Here is a 22,702-nt window from a genome sequence, read left to right on the forward strand (position 1 = left end):
TAATACTCTCTCACTCTCCATCTGTGGTGAGCTGGTGGCCTTTAAGTCTGCCTGTGCCATCACTATAACAAGAGACAGGTGTTAGAAATAATTACAACCCAGGTGATGAGCCTTACCGCTCCCACAGACAAACACACAACCACGCCCCCATCCGCACAGACACATTTTCTTTTTCTGATGTTGAAAAACGAATGAATGCGTTCATGTCCTCAAGACTATATTATAGTAATGCATTAGTGGGAGGATGTTCTGCAGGTTCAATAAATAAACTTCAATTGGTTACAATGCAGCAGCCAGAGTACTGACTAAAACCAAGAAACATGATCATATAGCCCTGATTTTTATCGTCATTACATTGGTTACATACATTGGTTGCTCCAGACACTCACAACTGTACTGCTACTAAATCTAACATCACTACAACAGCATATATGGGTTCTGTATCGGTAAGCAAAATTTATGTTACCCACCTATCGAGATGAAAAAGAGCAATTTCTACATCTGTCTTCAAGCCTTTTACCTCTTGGAGGTCTCTCCACCGCTGAAAAGCCTCGCCGATATTGACAGCTCCTAGCCCTCGACTTTTCATAATACTACTTTTTTAGTTTATATTCATCTGACCTTTTTCCTCTTGGTCTGTTTCTCAGCCATTCGTCTACCTTGGAGTTTAGAAAGTTTGCATCAGCTAGATTTGCCATTGCTCTTCTAATGAGTTTCCCTCTCGCTCTTCCCCCCCCATCCTGTGCACGTGCAAGAACCACCCCATTGCTGATTAGCTGGAGTAGTGTTGCGTGGATCGATCGGATCCACTTTGGTTTTGTCCCATTTACAGAGCCAGGGCTGTGTACAAATACTACACTTTTTTTCAACCCACACAGAGAATGGACAGCTAGCAGACTATGAGTTATTTGCAGAATTTGACAAAACGTTAATTGGATTAGAATTACTGAGTGCACCTTTAAGGCTTCACTATGTAACTTTTGGCCCTCTAGTGGTTGAAGCATAAAACTGCAAGTTACTTTAGATCAGTGACTGTGTCCGAATTCATCGTTTGAGTGGCTGTTAGTTGAATTGTAATTTGAATAACTACTAACCTTTTCATCAAAACCAGATTGAGCTGACATAAAATTATGAATTAAATGTGTTAAAATTCTTCTAAAACTCCATCCACTTTATTTTGTTTTACATAAAATAATGTCATGGTTACTGTTGTAACCTCCATTCCCTGATGGAGGGAACGAGACGTTGTGTCGAATGTAGTGACACAAGGGGTCTTTCTTGAGAGCCTTGCATACCTCTGGATTTGAGAAAAGGCCAATGAGAAATTGGCAGACAGAAATTGCATGTCCCACCCCAGACATACAGGTATAAAGGGAAGCGGACTTGTGTCTGTCAGTCAGGTTTATCACTGAGGAGCCGAGAGTAAGGTTCGGCCATTTACAGTGGTAGGTCTAGTGTCGTGGCAAGGGGGACACAACGCATCGTTTCCTCCGTCAGGGAACAGAGGTTACAACAGAACCATGACGTTATTTTATGTAAAACAAAATAAAGTGGATGGAGTTTTAGAAGAATTTTAACACATTTAATTCATAATTTTATGTCAGCTCAATCTGGTTTTGATGAAAAGGTTAGTAGTTATTTAAATAACTACTGGCCGTTGGCCAGTGCTCACGAGGATGCCACACTTCTCGTCACGTGGGCTCAAATCCACAAGGAGCCGAAGCAGACAAAAAGCTGCTCAGAACATCTAAAGCTCGACGTGCGGTCCAGATAGATACGTAAAGCACATACCGAACCTTTGGCACGTAGCCCGGTCACGGTCTTAGGATGACGTATCTGCAGGACCGAAATCCAGGCAAGTGTCGCTGACAGAGAACGCTTGCAGGTCCCCAACCCTCTTGATGGAAGCTAGAGCTATCAGGAGGGCCGTCGTCAAGGAGAGGGCCATGAGCTCAACTGAGTCAAGCAGCTTGAAGGGGGTCTCTGAGGATTCAGCCTCCGGGCACCTCTAATGAAACTGATAATCAAGTCGTGCTTACCCAAGGACTTGCTGCCCACTGCTTTGTGGTGGGCCACGTTAGCGACTATATACACCTTCAAGGTGGAGGGAGACAGCTTCCCCTCCAATCTCTCTCGCAGAAATGAATGCACTGACAGACGTGTACATCCGAGTGGGCCAGTAAGGAGCCACTAAGGTGAATTGTTCCTCGTCATGTATTAAGGCACTCCCATATGCGTTAATAAACGCAGTGTCAAGTGGACTGAGTCATTTTTAAAGGCAACCTAAGTGTTACTTCTAGTGAGCAAACATACTTCCTTGTTTCACTTATTTTCTTACATGTTTGTCCATTATATATATATATCGATTTTTACTTATCTTTTTATGTAGTTTTTGCTCTTGCTATGTATAATTTCTTTGTAATCTTACGTGTGCTGAGAGAATTCATTCAAGGTCTTACCTTCACGGGATGATGTTGTACAGCAGTAATTCTCCATTGCCTTTGTTTGACTAGCACAAGTTCAACGAGTGTTATTATACCAAAGTTAGACGGAGCATTGAGAGATGCAATGGCTAATTTTTACCATCACTTCGTCTCCTGCTTTATCGACTGGTTTTGTTTATCTGATATTTGGATACATTTACCATCTTCTAACTGAGAAAGCGGTCTACAGAAGACTGCATCTAACACAGGACATCATTTCGAAAACATTGTGTCAATGCAGCAGCTTGAGGGCTTAGAATCATTTCTGAAAAGAAAATGTGTCGCAAAAATATTCTGTTCAAAGTTTTATAAAGATTAGCTTCTCCCATCACTTCTGTCCCTTTCTACTCATTTTGTAAATCACTGTGTAAGAAAAAGAAAAAGCAACAATACACTGAAAACATTTAAATCAATACTTTATTTGATCAATGCAAATATAAAGGTTGCATGCAAGTGACAATCCACAATTCTTAAAATAAAAGGTTAAGATGAAAATGTATGCATAAGGCTAGTGTTAGACATTTCAAACAAAACTGGTACAATTTCAGCAATCCAATCTGGTGATCTGATCAAATATATAGAAGCAAAAACACAAGTAACAAATCAAGATACAGTACTGACATCCCATGAAGTTTATTAGCTTTCTGTAATGGCTCGAACATACGAGCCAACTGATCATAAGGGCTGGCAGTGTTTTCAATGCCCACTGGCATTTTCAATAGCTTGATCAATGCAATCAGTGTCTGTGGAGGAGACAATCGCAATGAAAAGAAAAACACACTTGAAGACTCCAAAACTACTCCTCTTAGCATAAATGACAGCGGTTTGAGATTTAGCTGTTCACAATCCTCAAATCACATCCATAATACATTCACTGCTCCCGCATTGGGTTTAAAAATAAAGTCACTTCACATACTTGGCTAAATTTCCCAACACAAGGGTGTTAAAAGTGAGATGCTTCTGTCACATATGTTGGAAATATTCAGGTTAGTCAAGTCTCAGACCGTCTGTCACCATGTCCTGCTGAAAAGATGTTTTGGGATCATTCTGTGATCATGTAGTGAATTACATTAAATAAAATGACACTTTAATATTTCCAAACTACCATGCAAAGGTGTCTACATTCAACTATTTGTAATAACCTTTTACTAAAAACTATTAGCCATTATAAAAACTGTTCGTCTATAAAGAGACCAAAAATGTCATCTTATAAAATAGAAACATGATAAAAAAAAAGGTCACAGTACCTGAAGTAAACAAGCCTATAAAAGCGTTCACCCTCACAGAACTCATTTATACAGGAAAAAACATTTCAAAAGTTGATACAATAAATTCAAACAAAATTAAATCTAAAAAAGAAAGAGAAACAATCTTCACTCAGAAAATAGTTTAGAAGCAGGAAGTTGAGCGTGGTTCAACTGGCAGCTCTGATTGTCTGTAGTGTTGATCACATGATGGAACATCCTCTCTTGGCAGCACGGGGACTGCCCTGAGCAAACACACAGTAAAACAGGAAGAGTCAACACATACTCTAATCTATTACATACTCCAATCTATTACAGTCGGATCAAATGAATGATGAGACCTGCTGGTGAAAGAGATGCTCCTCAAAGACTTCCTGCTCATCTTCCTTGTCTTCCTCCTCCACTGCAGTCTTGAACACAGTGCTCCTCATGGCCACTTCCTGCAAGAACCACCACCACACTTCAGACCTCATTTCAATGGCAGAACACCAATTCACATATTTCTGAGTTAGAAAACTTATTTCAGTTGTGTGTTTGTAGTGATGGTGGGATCTCACCTCTCCGCCTGGACTCATGAGAATCACTTTAATGTTCTCTCCGGTGCCCCACGAGCTCTGGTTCTTCCAAATCAGATCAGATGGAGGACTGGAGCTTACACCTGCGTTACACGCCCAGATCTGAAACAAAACCAAAACAATACTCACAAAATTAAAAGAACCATTCAAACCTTCATCTGATATATACGCACTATCACATGCATCGATTCATATGATTACATGGAGACAGTGGGTCTTTCAAGTCAGGTCACTCTTTGGCTATCTTTGGAATGCTCCCGGGGAGCTATTTTTCTATGTAAACAAGAGTCATGCCAGCGCAGCTCCTATCTGCTTGAATGGGGAAAGACAGAACTCTCAAAAACGGTTGGTCAAGATTACGATAAAAGAACATTTTAAATTAGCAATAAAATCTGACAATTCTGGTTTTATAAATTGTGATTCTTTACCTCATATTATGCTAACAAACTTAAGACAGCATTTCCCAGCTTGTACAGCGAATGAGCATTATCAAGTTGATTGACTCTTAACTGTAGGCGGGACTTTTTCCACATCCGCCATATTTCAATTTCTCCCATTGATTTTTTCACAGAAGTGGTCACTGTCTGCTAAAAACTGTCTCTGACGAGCTTTGCATAACATCCCATAGGAATGAATGGGAGATTGTTGTAAATGGTGTGGATTTTGGCAAAATATTCTCATAAAAAAAGGAAATTATAATATTCTTACTTGGACTGGAATGAAAAGTGACACTGTAAAGTATATTTATCTTTTTTGCTAAATAAATTATAAAATTAAATTACTCCGTAATTTGACAGAAAACAGTTTGGGAAAAATAAAAAATAAAACACATTACTCTCATATGCTCTCATTGGAAAAAAGCAAGTGCTTGCCAGAGAAATGGTGGACGGCAACAGTTGCTAAAATAGGATTGGTCAGAAACGCTTAGTTTGAACAGTTCACCCAGAAATGAAAATTCTCTCATCATTTCTTCACCCCTATGCCATTCTGTGTATGACTTTCTTCAGCAAAGATGTTTAGATGAATATTTCAGCTATGTTGGTCCATACAATGCAAGATTTTGATGCTCCAAAAAGCACATAAAGGCAGCATAAAATAAATTCATACGACTCCAGTGGTTTAATCCATAGGTGTGGGTGAGAAACAGTTCAATATTCAAGTCCTTTTTCCTATGAAGTCTCTATAAAGGCATTCTTCATGCATATCGCCCCCTACTGCACAGAAAGTATTTATGTAAAAAAACTAAAGACTTAAATATTGATCTGTTTCTCACCCAAACCCATCACATCACTTCTGAAGACATGGATTAAACCACTGGAGTCATATGGGTTACTTTTAAAATGTCTTGGTGCCTTTTGGAGTGTCAAAATGTTGGCACCCATTCACTTCCATTGTAAGGACTCAGAGCTGAAATATTCTTCTAAAAATCTCAAAGAAAATAACACACATCTGAGATGGCATGAGGGCGAGTAAAATTTGCATATATATATAGAAGATTATATATAAAATAGTGTATAGTCTAAACACACTTTACATACTGTATTACAGACATGCCCCAAAGCGGCTACTCTCTCGGACGTTGTGAGTGTCATTGAGCAGATTTCTTCCGCACCAGACACACACACACACACACATTCAATGAGCATTTCAGTCGGGCAAAATATGCAATATTATTGGCAATTGCATTTTAGTAATATAATAACAACAACAACAACAACTTATTAGTTTCTGTCTTTATTATATTTTATAGGCCGCAGACCCCCGCAACAGTGCTACCAAATGAGGTGCTGGTACCACCAACTGTAGAACTTAGTGGATCCGATGCCACCGCTCTCATATGTTAGTCTGGAGCCCTGCAGGGCTTAGCGAAGGGTCAATTTGTATTAAAGAAGGGGAGTAGCTCAGAGAGTACTGACGCTGACTACCACCCTTGGAGTCATGAGTGTGAATCCAGAGCATGCGGAGTGACTCCAGCCAGGTCTCCTAAGCAACCAAATTGGCCAGTTGCTAGGGTGGGTAGAGTCACATGGGGTAACCTCCTCATGGTCGCTATAAAGTGGTTCTCGCTCTCGGTGGGGCGTGTGGTGAGTTGTGCATGGATGGCGCAGAAAATAAAGCCTCCACATGTGCCATGTCTCCGTGGTAATGCGCTCAAGCCACGTGATGAGATGCGCAGATTGACGCTCTCAAAAACAAAGGCAACTGAGATTTGTCCTCTGCCACCTGGATTGAGGGGAGTCACTACGCCACCTCAACGATTTAAAGTACATTGGGAATTGGGCATTCCAATTTGGGGAGAAGGTCATAAAATTAAACTAAACAAAACCTCTAAGTTTAAATCCCCAGAAACATGGAACAATTCATGGACAAACTTAAACTTTTCCACCATTGGGTAAATTTATGGCACTTGTACAAGACCAGGAGCTCCCATCCTTTTGACCAATTCATTTCCAGACTTTTTATTTCTTGATTTTTAATAATCATATTGATTCAGACACGAATCAGTCACACCGACATCTGAACTATTTTGATCAAATATCTTAACAACCGAGACAAAGAGCAGGATTTAATCACGAGTCAGTTGTACTCTACACAAGCAATAACCAAGAGTCAGACTGATGAGCTGATGAAATGTGTAACTAGAAAATAAATATATTAACTAGAAATTGACATGACTTTGCCATGACTTAAGATATTCATATGTTTTTCTCTTATGATAATAACTTTATTCATCATTAAATAAAGATGACTAACTTTAACTTTGCCATTCTTGTAACTGACAGAGTCTGAGGGCATATATGTTATCTTCATCATTGAAATGAGTCGATCGTACCGTCACTTTCTGTCCAGCTTTCAGGACATATTTGGCTGTGAATTTGTATGTTGCAGAAACATCTGCGCTAGTTCTGATGAGCTGAAATCCGGCCATCGGCTGATCCTGAAATAAATCACAGACACACAGTGAAGTTTCATTCAAACGATAATCACATGCAGAAGAAGCTCATAGCAAACAAAAACGTTAAAACATTGCTTCACATATGAGCTCTATTCTAAAACCCAGTGAGTTCGCTTGCCCCCTACGACCTATAAACAGTGAAATACAGTAGTTCATTAATTAGATACTTCAATTAAATATAATTGGAAGCATTACTTATGTATTAAAAAATACATTATTATACAAGTATTATAATAAATACACACGCACACAAAATAATGATTAATATTTAATTTGATACAAATTTATATTTTTATACTTCAAATATACTTCATTCATTACTGAAAGTATAAATAAAGATTAACAATATTCTGCATTTCTTACGGTTTTTCACCATCTAGGATGGATTTTTCCACTGATCTCGTTGCAATGCATTCAGGGATTGTCTTTACCACAACACATGCATGAGGATGTCTTAGAAACTGACTGTGAAGTGCATCATGTTTTGAAACAGTCCTCAGATCAGGAGTGTGACTATGACCCCTTATGATGCGGACTAGGTAGGGAGCTCACTAGGGTTTGGCTCAGAGCTTACAGACAGCGTGTCGTCATGATCGTCACACCTGTTCAGAGTTGTTGTGCAAGCGGATGAATTTCCCATCCACATCGAGTTCATCGATACAGACGTTTCCAGTAGCGGACGCCGAGTGAGCGATACTGACACTGCTGCTCGCCTCAGACTCCTCCACATCCACACGCTTTCTCTTCCCACGCGTGGTTCGAACGCTGCGACTTGAGGACGCGCGAGACACCGTTACACGAGACGAGGGGCTGGGAGACAGCTTCAACCTGACACACAACACAATGGGTGAATGTGTGTGTTTGATCAGCCAGTAAACATCAACACGTGAGACTGATGATCAACTCCTGACGAACAACAGACTACTACTAGATCAATGACTATCAACTAATGGGTCGCAGGAAACAAAATGCTAAAATGCAAATGAGTTAATGGTTAATTTAAATGGTCAAGTTCACAGAATTGTAATTGTGTGTCCATGTTGTTTTCATAAAAAAGAAAGACTTTAATACTACTCTAAACATGACTGCTGTAACAGTGTTCAGTTTACACTTGATGTCAAGTGTAAATACCCATTCAGAAGCAGTGCTCTCTATACGGTCACATTGATAATGAGGGTGACGCCTCCTCTTTATGAGGTCAGATTGTCATTATGAATGAATGGATTACCTCTCTTCCTCTCCCTCCAGCATTTTCCTGTAAGCATTGATCTCCATGTCCAGAGCCAGTTTCACATCCAGCAGTTGCTCGTAGTCATCCAGCTGCTGCTGCATTCTCGCTCGGATCTCAGCGATTTCTCTCTCTTTCTCAGCCAGTATCCTGCGGCTCAAATCTTTCTCATGAGTGAGAGCTGCTTCCAGTTCACTGATGCGATCCTGCCAACCACGAGCCTGAAGAGAGAAAACCACTGCCGTTACAGACGAAATGGCACCGCAAAACCAGTGAACACTTACCGTAATTTCCGGACTATAAGCTGCAACTTTTTTCCCACACTTTGAATCTCGCGGCTTAAACAACGACGCGGCTAATATATGGATTTTTCAAAAAAAAAAACACATTCTGTGACGTGCTCAGTTTTTTGGCGGCATGAAGCTTTCATTAGACCAATGAAATTGCCGAACGGGTTAAGGTCAAAACAACTTTTTTTGTTTACTGTTTAGATTAAATCGAGCGCGCTCAAACTTCCCATCATTCTGATTACGGTAGTCATTTTGTCACCCTCAAGACACGGAGAATTGCATATGATGCAGCTTTCAAGTTGAAGGCGATTGATCTGGCTGTTGGAAAAGGAAATAGAGCTGCTGCACGGGAGACGTTGGAAACAGCAGCGTGATGAATTGACTAAAGCGGAGTCTATTCAACTCCGACACCGAAGGAGATGACTTCAGTGGTTTCATGTGCACAAGAGGAAGATAGTGAACAATGACTTTCTTGCTAGGCTACCGTTTACTGCTAATTTTTTTTTTTTTGTTACAAGCCGTGTGTGGCAGCGGGGGCGTGGTCAAGCGACCGTCCGGGAGAGAAAAGTGGTAAGGGCGCTTACACCTGAGCTAATGTCTAACACCTGTGTCTAATTTCAGTAAGCATGGGGAGAGCGGCATAAAAAGGCAGCAGCCACAGAGCTGAGAGAGTGACACACGTCAGTCTAGTGTTGGCGCATAGAAGACCAAGAATTGAGAAACTTTATAAAATTGATTGTAAACATTGCTGTGGCCATTAAAAGCCTTACCTGGAACGTCAAGTGCCCTGCTTCACGTGTAGTATATACTGTATACGTTACTGTCCAGTGTTTCCCATTAATTACCAAGACAAATACTCAAACCAGCCCAACTGGCACCAACAATCACGGCACGCTCCAAATGACAAATCCCCCATTCTGATGGTTGACGTGAAGATTAACTGAAGCTCCTGACCTGTATCGGCATATTTTTAATATACTGTTGCTATTTGAATGATAATCGCATGGCATGATTGTTGGTGCCAGACGGGCTGGTTTGAGTATTTCTGTAACTGTTGATCTCCTGGGATTTCCACACACAACAGTCTCTAGAATTTACTCAGAATGGTGCCAAAAACAAAAAACATCCAGTGAGCGGCAGTTCTGCAGACGGAAACGCCTTGTTGATGAGAGAGATCAACAGAGAATGACCAGACTGGTTCGAACTGACAAAGTCTACAGTAACTCAGATAACCACTCTGTACAATTGTGTTGAGAACAATATCATATCCCAATAATATTCTGAGATGGGGGTTGGCGCCGTTTTGGCGGCACGAAGGGAACCTACACAATATTAGACATTTAATTTTAATGTTGTGGCTGCTTTCAGTGTTTTCAGTCTAATGGTGTAGTACAGTGCTGTGGTACTGTGGTAAACGAGAGTAACGTACCTCTTTCTGCAGGTTCATCAGTTGTGAGGCGAGACTCTCAACTCTGAGCGAGGACTCGCGAAGCTCCTCACGGGCCATGCTCGCAGAAGAACTGTTCATCTCTGATGACAGACGCACATTCTCCAGCTGCAACAATCAAGAGAAACACTGAGACACTTCCACAAAGAGGAAGTGAAGAACGGAGTTCACAGGAAGTAAAAGAGGAAACACAGATGTCTTCTCACATGCACAGTGTTCACAGAAACACTCAAACGAATGATCTGTGCTGTTTGTACGTGTATATTGTCAAATGATTGTGCTGCAGTGAATGTGATGCTTTACCTTGGCAACGTATGTCTGCTCCATCTCCTCCTTGTACAGTTTGACCTGCTCGTCGTGTTGTTGTCTCATGTCAGTGAGCGCTTGAGCCAGTTTAAATTCATACTCCATCTGTCGACCTGAGTCCACCTCCACCAGACGGGTCTCATGTCTGTGCCGAGTGTCTTTGATCTCCTATCGACATAGAATTCAGAACACCAGTCAGTCTGAAGTAAGTTTCATTTCACTGATGCCCCCCCCCCACCCACAGTCCACAAACATTTGGGGAACAGCAGCTGATCTGGAGTCTGACACTGATTGTCTTGAAGCTACATGAAGTTACTATAAGTATAATCAATCAGACTGATCAAATAATCACAATTTATCTCTTGAATGCTTGATTGTGATTGGTCAGTGGCAGCATTTAGCAGTTGTCCTGGCAACTGATTTCCTGAGGTATCGGTGTTAGTTTCATGTCTCTCGTAATCTAGGTGTACAATGCGTTTACAATAAATAATACACTTTATTTGTAAAGTCCTTTTTGTAAATCAGGGTTGTTTTCATGTGTGCTTTAGGCATCTAGTCCTGGAAAGAAACACCTACAATTAAACTGAATAATGAATCAATGATGACTATAATAAATGAAGTCTGAAGAGATGGAGCATAATTTACGTACGTACCATGTCCGTTTAGTTTCAATAGGTTTGTTTACAATCAAACTAAATTACTAGAGCAAAATTGAATGAGTTTCTGAACGGTTAACTTGGGCAGTCATTATCAATTTTGTTTTGAATATTATTCACAGTGCACGTTTTTCCTCTGACCTTTTATGTACCGTTACAGCGCTCATGTTCAGTGAGACATGAATGAGACTGACCTCCTCAAACATGTTCTTCCTGAAGTCCAGCTCCTCCATGAGGCTTTGACATCGGTTCTCCAGATCCACTCGCAGTAATGTTTCATCTGACAGCTGCTTCTTAGCAGAACTCAAACCCGCCTCCAGCTAAACAACACAAAACACAACATTGCTTCATGTACTGCCTTTCAGAGAGAACTTATTTGCTTATAGGTACCAAAATTTCACTAGCCAAAACCATTGAAATTTCACGGTACTCGAAACCATTTTCGGTACCAAAGCAAAAACAGGTTACTAAAAAACACTCTTATTAAAGTCTACAAAACATCAGCAGCAGAACTAAGAACAGAAATATGCCATTGAGCAACACTTTAAATATATTATTTTTGAATTATAACAAAACTGAACAATGTGCTTTTAGTGTTTTTGAACAGTTATTTAAGATTTGCTTCAACTTTTGCAACTTTTACTTTATTTAAGTATAAATAAACAAGCGTACAATAGAATGAATAAAAACTCAGATAACCACTCTGTACAATTGTGTTGAGAATAATATCACATCACAATTATATTCTGAAAAGGGGGTTGGCACTGTATTTGCGGCATGAAGGGAACCTACACAATATTTGGCAGTGTACAAGCATATGCATCTAACAATTAGCAATTTTTCAGCTTGGCAGAATTATTTCTATTCTGGGGTCACCATTGCCCTCTGCTGGGCTGATTTATTGTCCCACTCCATCCCTGATGGATCATTTTACTCTTTTAATAAACAGTACTTTTTGTTCTACAAAGTTTTACAAGTAATGAAAGGAACGGATTTGCATATGTCCTTAAAGTAACTTTTAAAGCTTCAGGCTTTGTTTTAAGTTTTGTGAGAGCATAAAATCAGGAATTCAGTACTGTAAATTGAACCAAATCCTTATGCCCTTTATAAATTCGGTTTAAAAAAAATTAAAATAATAAAACAATCATATTTTAATAAAATACAGGAAATCAAATTTCATTTTTATCAGATTAATGAAATAAATATTCAATTATCAAAATAATAGTTAGTTGCAGCCCTACCATCAGACAACGGTTATAATGACACATTGTGGTACTGCCAGTATTTTAACCAGAATACAGTGGCACTGGTTTACTGTACAACAACTTAATATAGAACTGTCTAAAGAAACATTTCTTGACTCACTTTCAGATTTGAAAACATGAACTGTCTTTTTATTTGATTTTTTTATCCGCTTTAAATGGAATGCACTTCGGTTAATAACCAGGTCTCAGTTCTTTGTGTTTACTTTATTTGTTCCAACCTCTAGTGGACATAAGACAACGTCCATTTAAAAATGGACAAAGTTGGCTTTTCCCCCAAACTGAAATAATGTCTTAAATATTTTAAGAATTTTGGAAAAAAAATAAATAAATATATATATATAAAAAATTCTAATTTAGTTTTACGTTCTCACACAGAGATGTTTGATGTGTTTGTACCTCTTGTATTTGTATCTGTAGATCAGAGAGTATGTTCTCCAGTGATTTCCTCTCAGATCCAGCTGTGTTCAGTGCAGCATCTTTAGTGTTTAGCAGAGCTTCTAAATCCTTCATTCGAGCCTGAGTGCCAGACAGATCTGCATCCTTCTTAGCATAACTGACAAACACACAGAGCAACATCTAGAGATCATCAGATGGATGTCTAAACACAGAACATGAGTAAACCTGTAGGAGCTCAGCTGAATAAACAGATTAATCAGGACAGGACTGTGGTATGGTGAAACACTAATAGATGTGAGCTCCTTATTGACAAGCAGGTGTTTAAGATTTAATTGATCAATAATTAAGAACAGGATTGCACAACTAATCGAAATAAAATCAATTCAGGCTGTGATTTAATTTAATAAATAAATAGTCTAGCGCTTCACTGTCCTGTCTGTATTGTGCATTATTACTGTTTTCAGATCGGTTCTGTACTTCACAACAAAATCGAGCACAGAGTAACACGTGCTCAAGAGTTCGGTTCTGTTTGCTTACGTGCACTGAGCACATTGTATTTGAAGCGCTCCAGATTTACTTTTCATTTTATGTCATTTCAAATATGCTTGGCCACTACAATTTAACAAACAAATAAACAGCAAACACAAAAATTTAACACTAACCCACTTTGCAAACAGTGACAGCTTCTATATTATGCAATCTTATGACATCACATACATCGATATCAAAGTTCTGCATTCCAAAGCAAAATGTAATTCAAATAATGAAAAGCTACATATGAAATCAAATACACACGCACATACTATATAGCAGAGTTCTCTTTTTATCATTCATTCGGTATCTCACCATGGATAACGCCTTGGGTGTGGCCAAACCTGGAAGTACCAATAACACTCAATCTGTCAGTTGACAGACCAATCACATCAGTCCTATCTCCCTATATAAACCACTGTCATAGGTGCCTACTTCATTCTTGTTTTCTTCCCAGTGAAGTTCTTTGGAAGCGATCCTCAGCAGGACTCGAAATAAGGTGGCAGCTTAATAGTTCACAAGGTACATTGCAGAGAGCAGATATTCTTTTTCTAAGTATATTCACTGTCAAAGTGAATATATTTTCTGCTGTATTATATTGTTTTCTCCGGGTGGCATGAACCAGCACGTAGAGGCGGGTTTGAGTTTCGAGCTTGTTATAGCTTCTACCCTACGGCAAAAGGATTAAAACAGAATCAAGTGGCACATTGTGGTGAACGAAGTTTGGGTCTTGTCATGGCAACTAGGAGCTCATAGAGCAGTGGAGCGAAGGATCACCGAAGGCTATGTATCGCACAGGCCAGGCATGCACAGGCCACATTCGCTAATCCTGTGTGTTACCCGCATTGTTCCCGTATCGTATGGAGAGTTTTGGAAAGCAGGGTGCAGGTCACAGTGTCGAATGAGGAGGATCCCTATTTGCCCATGGACAAAGTATCCCCCGATCTTGCTCCCTTTGAATTTGCACCTTTGGTGGGGGACAGGGAAAAGGAGAATGATGCTGATGATCTTCTTTTAGGAGGACAATGGTGAGGAGGATGAAGACTAGGCCATTCTCCCAGCTCTCCTGTCTAAGGAGAGCTGGACCTTATTGAGATGTGTAGGAGGGCAGCAGCCAAGCTCTCAATCGACTGGGCATCACAGAGACTGGCCAAGGTACAGAGAGGGGTCTGTATGATGGAAAATGGTTGCAGTCTCATGCTTGCCCAGTAAAGCAATTTATTCCAGCAATCTCAGAGATGCGCCGGTTTTGGGACAAGAATGCACAGTGCCTGTTAAAGGTTACTGGATGTGCACAAAATGGAGGATCCGAGGATGTCCATCCCCCCCTCCAGTTGAGGCATCGTTGGCTAAATAACCTTCACCCCGATCTTCAGGCATTTTTTCCGTATGCTCCCACTTCATTGCTGGGACAGACCTAGAGATTGTCGGCCTCCATTTACCAAAAAAGTTCTACTGATCTTCAGCTCTAGCTGTAAGGGCTCTTAATGCCACCTCGCTCCTCGCAGCATATCAGACAGAGTTGGAGGAGATGGGCCAACAAATTGATGCGGCGTAGTGGGAAGATATTTGCATAATTGCAGATCTCAACCCATGCATGTCAAGAAGTGGATCTCCAGTCTCAACTGTGGGTGACATTCCTTACATTCCTGCAGCATTCCAGGGATTGAGCGTTCACTTCAGAGCCGTCTGTTCAACTGTTACACTTGTGTATTTGTGCCTTTAAACACAGTCATAATGCGACTCACACATGTGAAGTTGCACATCAAATATGCACATTCAGGTTATGTCTACGCCTATAGGGTCTTTTTTCCTAATGTATACAGGATTCACACAAGGTCCTTGAAGTGCAACTTCACACGTAAAAGGCACAAATACACACAAGAGCACACAGTGTAAAACACAGTTGAACAGATGGCTCTGAGGTGAACGCTCAATCCCTGGAATGCTGCAGGAATGTCACACACAGTTGAGACTGGAGGTCCACTGAATTACGTGATCACACAGAATAGACCTGATTCACATTGACGCTATCTTTGATTTTCGATGGGAATGAAAACGAGGCTGTGAGGGATAGACTTACCATCTCTTCAAAAAGCACCAAGATCACATCTCATTGAATTGCTCTCAACAGAAATTTCTTGGAAAGATATTTAATTCCAATATTTCATCTGAATCAGAATGAGCTTTAATGCCAAGTATGTTTACACATACACACAAGGAATTTGTCATGGTGACAGAAGCTTCCAGTGCAAATGCAACCATACATACATGCATACAACCATACACATGTAAACATTTATACATATGGTGACATAAAAATAAAGATACAACCGATAAATAAAAAGAAAATGTACAATAGAGCAATTTGTTTGAATATTTTATATACAGATATACATTTATGTGCAGGTGATGTAATGTATTGAAGTAGTATGATATGTTATATATAAATGAAATTTAGATACAAGTAGGGATGGATGGATTGAATATTGCACATGGTTGTATTGACAAAAAGGAAAGTAGTTTTAACTGTTCATGAGTTGGAAGTGGAACAAGCTGGAAAAGTGGATCAACCCTAAACACAGACCAAAATAAATAAGTACAACCCATTGAAGAGACTGCAAGTCCCTCAATCTCATTGACATTTCAGTCAAAAAAAGAGGTCATCACCGTGAATGAGATCTATTGATCCTCATGATCAACCAAGTCCAAATTCTGTCACTACTGTACACTCACATGTTTAAATTACAGCAGGGCTGCATATGGGATCAAAATCCTGTCAAAAGTATTGTGTTCATGAATCCAAAAATAATAAGTGCAGATAAAAAAAAATAACAAGCATGAATCATAAAACATTTAAAACATGCTGCAAAAAAAACAACAAAAAAAACTTTTTTGTGCCCTGACAATTTTGCTAATATTTTCATTTTTTTGTATGCTTATGATGTATTTTTCTTTGCTTTTTGTTTCCAAGTTCTGCACTTGGTTTTCCAAAACTTGTGAGTAGAGTTTCATGTAAATCAGGGGGCATTTTGCTTCCCATTGTTCCACTAGTTCTTGATCGACCGTTCTTCCTCTAGCCATTCATTCGAAGAGGGGAGGTGACGTCACTCTAATACAACTCTGACGGCTGCTGCTCAATCACACAATGCTAGATGAAGATTGATAACCGTCAGTTGACAAATCCTGGACAATAACAGGTAATTGAATCAAACTGTATCTATCGACCACAAATGATACGCTGCTTGTGTATGTTTTCAGTATGTTCTGCCAGCTCTAGGAAACAATGTGTTGTCCGAGTAGGGCATTATCATAGTCCATTAACACATTTAGCAGAATCTGGTTATCAGAGTCTTTAGTTTAGGCATTATTTAAGACTTCATTATTTGTAGGTTATTGGTTGCATATCTAACAAAAACAAGGCTGGGTTGGTGTGGATGTTTGATGCATGTTTTGCTTTTCCATGTTGCTGAATGTGCCGTTACGTACTGATCCTACATTGGTATTGTTGGGACGGCTACATGTAGTTTCTTTATCCACGATTATGCAGCGAAATCAGTGACTGAAGTGACCAAGCATCTTCACGTCAATAAAAAAATGCAATAAAGTGTGCATGTGTCAGCAATAATGCACACCTTTTAGATCTTTGATATAATTATTTTTTTACATTTCAATTACATGTTAACATTTCTATATTCATCTGTATTGTAATAAGCATCCACACCACACCAACCCGGCCTTGTTTTTTTTATCAAGCCAATAACCTACAAACAAGTATGTCTTAAATAATGTCTAAACTAAAGACTCTGCCAACTATATTCAGCTGACTCAACACGTTTTAACAGACTATGACAATGGCCTACTCGGACCACACATTGTTTCCTAGAGCTGGCAGAATATACACAAAGACACAAGCAGAATTTTCCCCTTTTCGAATTATTGGCTAGAGGAAGAGCTGTTGATCAAGTGGACCGGAGGGCCTGGGTAACTCAGCGAGTATTGACACTGACCCCTGTAGTTGCTTGTTCGAATACAGGGCGTGCTGAGTGACTCCACTCAGTTGTTTAGGAGACAACCAAATTGCCCGGTTGCTAGGGAGTGTAGTCTCACATGGGGTAACCTCTTTGTGGTCACTAGAATGTGGTTCGCTCTCGGTGGGGCTCGTGGGGAGTTGTGCGTGGATGCCGCAGAGAGTAGCGTGAAGCCCCCAACACGTGCCATGTCTCCGCGGTAATGCGCTCAAGACACTTGATAAAATGCACGGATTGACTGTCTCAGATGCGGAGGCAACTGAGATTCATCCTTCACCACCTGGATTGAGTCACTTGAGTCATTGGGAATTCCAAATTGGGGAGAGAAAAAATAAATAAACTTAAGAACAATTATGAATTTCACATTTACCTGCAATATTTTTCCTGATCGCAGTCCATGTTTTCATTATTGCCATAAACGAACAATCGGAGAAACTATAAAGTTGAAAAGATTGTGTTTTTCTGGGTCGGTTGTGTCACTCAGTTCCAGTTTAAACTGCAAAGCCTGAATTTTCTATTACTTCTACAGACATGTTTGATGACTTGCTTAAAGTAAATAAAGAAAAAAATAATTTAGAACTGAATTTTTTTAAGGCATTATTTAAAGATGTTCAATGACATGTGCTAACAGAGAAATATTTGACTGATTACAAATGATAAGGAAGGTCTGGTAGACCCGATTATCTAACAGCCGTTGTAAACCAGTCCAAAATAAGCAGTGAGAATTTATATAGGCTACTAAAACGCAACAATACAAATCACATAATTTCAGATGTGTACGTTACTAAGCATTTGATAATTTAATAAATGTCGGCCTATAGTCTATATTGCACCCAGAGGGGCACCTCAGCCCATGTGGGCAAAGGGGCAGTTTCTCAGGCCACTGTAGCTACCCCTTGTATACATGCTTGGAACCAAGTATACTACAGAGAAATTTCATGTCGGGGATGGATTTGAGCAAACACTTTTTTACCAATGTGCGTGAGCGGTACTTGAGCGGTTGAGTGGAGCACACCTACATGGAGCGAATTATTGAACAGTGTCACACCGCTCCGGTCACATGCTCTGATGGGTTACCAGCTGTCTTTTTTTTGGCTGTCTATTTTGTTTCTGAACAGCAATCCAAGTCGAGCAATTCTGTGATTTGGCGACTAAAAACAGTTAGTGTTTATTTAAAAAAAAAAAAAAAAAACTTAAGGTTTCAGTTTAGGAGGTTCATAAATAATTATTTTTATAAATTTTTTTAAGTCTGGAGCAGGTTTATTTCAAATATTTCAATCCAGACAAACAAATCAGAAACACAGAGTACCTTTCACACAGACACACGATAGCAGCTGCTGGTCAACTGAACATCATACAGCTGTTCAACAGCGCGCGCGCGCACACACACACACATCACTGAACAAAGGATTCTCACATTTAACTGGACAAATCTGACACAAACACTGAACCAAAAACTCAAATCACTCATGAACTGCATGTGACAAACACACACAGGCCTGACTGTGAATGTGTGAACTACAAAAATACTATACAACTATAAAACTGGTAAGACTTTACAATAAGGTTCCATTTGTTAATATTAGTAAATGCATTAGTTATCATGAATAAACAATTAACAATGTATTTGTTATAGCATGAATTAATCTTTGTTAAAGTTAGTTAATAAAAATTTAATTTTTCATTGTTAACTCATTTGAACCAAATGTAAACATAAGAAACCTTATTGTAAAGTGTTACCAAAAGACTACCGGTAATTATTGTGAAGTCCCACACACACACACAATATGGATCCTTCTGGTCTTCAACAGCTCTCAAGCTGTATCTCACTCAAGTAACACACACACATTTTAAACATGTATTCATAGCCACTCATCATAGACTTACAAAAAGAACAAATAGTTCAGACTTCAAAATAATATTCATATTGCGAAACACATTTTAATCGAGATTTCTGTTCGGTTCACTCACGGTACTTTAAATGCTGATTGGCCAGATCTCGTCAGTGTGGAACCGAGGTGAACCAATCAGACAGGGGCGAACATTTCATCAAAATGTTGGGGGGGACAATAAACAACAATTCTCAAGAGCAATTTTTGAAGGGGACACCAAGGGGTTTTTTGTTGTTGCCCCGTTTGCATTTGTATTATTTTATTTCTTAAACAATTATTTTAAGAATATATCATATTATTTACAATACACATATTTTAATGATATTTTAGGGGGGACAACCCTCAGATGGGGGGGGTCCTGACCCCCCGAGATTTCCGCCTATGCAATCAGAATGGTGAATTAAACATCACAGAATAAGGAGTACAATCAATAAATACAACTGCTGTGATTTAAAAAACTGCACACTCCTATGGTGATAGTAGGTCCAGTACGCAGCCTTAGTTCACATGTTTACAAGTCACAAATGACAAGTACACACACGTTGGTTTTACTATACTTGTAAGGACATCTCAGACATTCATGTATTTTACAGCAGGCTAAATATACATTCTATCCCCTACCCCTCACAGAAACCTGTGCACTTCATTTTTGCTTGTGAGGACCAGCTAAAAGGTCCTCACAAATGGGATCTATAGCACTTTTACTATACTTGTGAGGACATTTAAAAAAATGTGTTCCTCACAAGAATAGCAAAACCTGTACACACACACATACCATCCACACACGCATAACCTACAAATACTCTTCATTTTAAGGCTCGTGCACGAGCATGGAGTACTAACCCTCACAAGAACAGCCTGCATTCGTTAATTACCGTTAACATCAGCTCAATGTTTTATGGGAGATGACTTAAAATCAGTACGAGTTCATTTGGCGGGCAATATTGAAATACTGAATCAAACAATTAAGAGGCCAGAAGACAAATCGACCACGAGAGAGAGGCGTGTCACATATACAACAGCGCTCTCGCGCACACACAGTTCAAACGACTTTATCAAATACTAAACATTTGAACAAAAGTACACTCACTTGTGCAGCAGTTGCTCGTGCTCGCCTTTAATCTTGCCCAACTCTATCTGCAGCCGCGCGCGCTCCCGCGCCGTGTCATCCAGCGACCTGCGGGCGTCCGCCAGCTCGGTCTCGTAGAGCGCTTTGAGTCCGGTGAGCTCGCGGCTCCGCACATCCTCGCGTTCGCTGATCTGCAGCTGCAGCACGCTGTTCTCAGACTCCAGACTGCGCACTTTATCGATGTACGCGGCCAGACGGTCGTTGAGCTGCTGCAGCTCCGCTTTCTCCTGCAGCCGGGAGATCCGCGCCGGGCTCAGAGGAGTACTCATGCGGGACACGGGCTGCTGCCCGGCCGGAGTGGACGCCATGCTCGCCATTCTTCCGCTGAAGGAGCGATTACAAGGGTGTTGAACGAGTAATTATCAAATGAATCAATGATTCTGAACACGACTGCACTGAGGGAAGAGTGTGTGTTACCGTGAGTTGAGCCGCATGAAAGAATGGCTTGAACAAATATGGCCGGTCATTAGGGCGACACTGACATGTGACCACAAACACCCAATTCCCGCCCGTTACGTCATCAGATGTTTTTAACCGTGCAGCTGAGACGAAATTCAAACTGCTCAAAACGCACTGAAATGTCACACATCAGAGTTGCCAGATCCGCGGGCTCTTTTTAAACCTGTCGCGGGTTGCTTTTTTCATCAGTATTGTTAGTTATACATTTAAATAATATTTAGGACCTACATTAGGGCTGCACAATTAATCCAGAAAGTAACTGAGATTACAATTTACTATTGCTACAAAGCATTTCCAGTAGGTGTGTGCTCTATTTGCAATATATTTTTGGTCTGTTGTGTGCATGAATGCAATGGCAAATGAAATGTTTAAATTAGCCTAAAGGTATATCGATAATGCTATATTACTGTATACAATTTATGAAAATTTTTTATAACACTTTTGTTTTTCATGCAATTAAATTAAAGCAATTTAGGAACAAAGTTTTCATCTTGTTTTTGTTATTTATACATAAAGAATGTTGCATGAAGTTCCCCCACACAAAATAAGTATATTAATGTTGTTTTCATAAAAGGGAAATTATATTTTCCATCTCCCATGTAACAAAAATGGCCTCGCTAATCAGTTTCACTATAGATTAAAAAAAAAAAAAACATTAAAAGGCATTTGGCCCTCTCAAATAAAGCTAAACCTTTACACAAACACATTACATATTGGTTTTGGGATGTCTTTGGCAACACAATCACACACTTGATGCCTCTGCTGTTGCAGCAAATATAAACAGGATCACTTTATTTTGTTCCTGTATTATAAACTTTTTGTCGAACCCAATCAATAAGTATTTCATTTAGTTTTGTGTTGTTCTTTTATGAAATTGTTGAACGTTATATGACCCTAATCAGTCAATATAAACTACCCACCAATCAACACTTATTTCATGATCATCAGTCCCCTGATGGACAAACAATTCAAGAGATAATCTTTGATATTTCACTGTTTGATTTATGTGTACATGCTGGTTTTGCTGACAGTTTTCTTTGTTGTAACAGTATTTTTTTGTATAAAGCTAAGCTCATACAAAGCATATTTGCTTTGACAGCATGATTAGGTTTAGTTATTAATCTTGTCTGGAGTTAATAGCGATTCAGTAACAATAGAGATATGACTGCTAGTTTAGCAGCAAAACAGTGGGTGGATGCAGTTTGGAATGTGGTGGAGGTGGTGATGATAGAGCAGGACCAGCCTGTACTATAAGCACTATGTACAGGTGCCTGGGGCACCGAAAGAGAATGCATATTTCAAGAGACAAATTACGGCTCATTCCTACAAGACTTCGAAGTTCCCGGTACAAGTTATGATATTCATATTTTCTATTTCATCTGATTACAATGTGAATAGGCTTGTTAAAAAGAATAAAGACTATTTAGTGTTTCACATTTAGTATTAATTAAAAAATTCTGTTAATTACTTATAAAGCTTTGAATGGTTTAGCTCCACAGTACTTAAGAAACCTTCTATCACAAAATCCCAGCCTGTTAATAGTACCTAGAATAACAAAATCCACAAAAGGAGGTAAATCATTTTCCTATTTGTCTCCTAAACTATGGAATAGTCTTCCTAATATTCTTCGGGAGTCAGACACACTCTCTCAGTTTAAGTCTAGACTAAAAACTCGTCTTTTCAGCCAGGCATGCACCTAATTTACTCTGCTATAAAGTGAATGGCGTCTACGCTAAAATTATACAATTTGTTTCCGCGTCTCAACTTCGTGATACATATTGTTAGGATACCAGAGCCTGCCAGGTATCCCACTC

At 39.6% G+C, this 22,702-nt stretch overlaps 1 protein-coding gene across 1 annotated transcript; it reads right to left on the bottom strand.

Moving 5' to 3' along the window:
- Positions 1–2,914: 2,914 nt before the first annotated feature.
- On the bottom strand, positions 2,915–20,957 carry lmnb1 (lamin B1). The gene is made up of 11 exons (XM_052116239.1): positions 20,391–20,957; positions 12,847–13,003; positions 11,380–11,505; positions 10,527–10,697; positions 10,206–10,331; positions 8,487–8,707; positions 7,861–8,086; positions 7,136–7,240; positions 4,285–4,404; positions 4,069–4,167; positions 2,915–3,972 (listed from the first exon to the last, which is right to left on the bottom strand). Exons 1-11 carry the CDS (start codon positions 20,744–20,746, stop codon positions 3,931–3,933), a joined length of 1,749 nt encoding a protein of 582 aa, XP_051972199.1. The 5' UTR covers positions 20,747–20,957; the 3' UTR covers positions 2,915–3,930.
- Between the last annotated feature and the right edge of the window lie 1,745 nt (positions 20,958–22,702).

This window comes from Xyrauchen texanus, chromosome 43, assembly GCF_025860055.1.
Source record: "Xyrauchen texanus isolate HMW12.3.18 chromosome 43, RBS_HiC_50CHRs, whole genome shotgun sequence".
Taxonomy (NCBI): Eukaryota; Metazoa; Chordata; class Actinopteri; order Cypriniformes; family Catostomidae; genus Xyrauchen; species Xyrauchen texanus.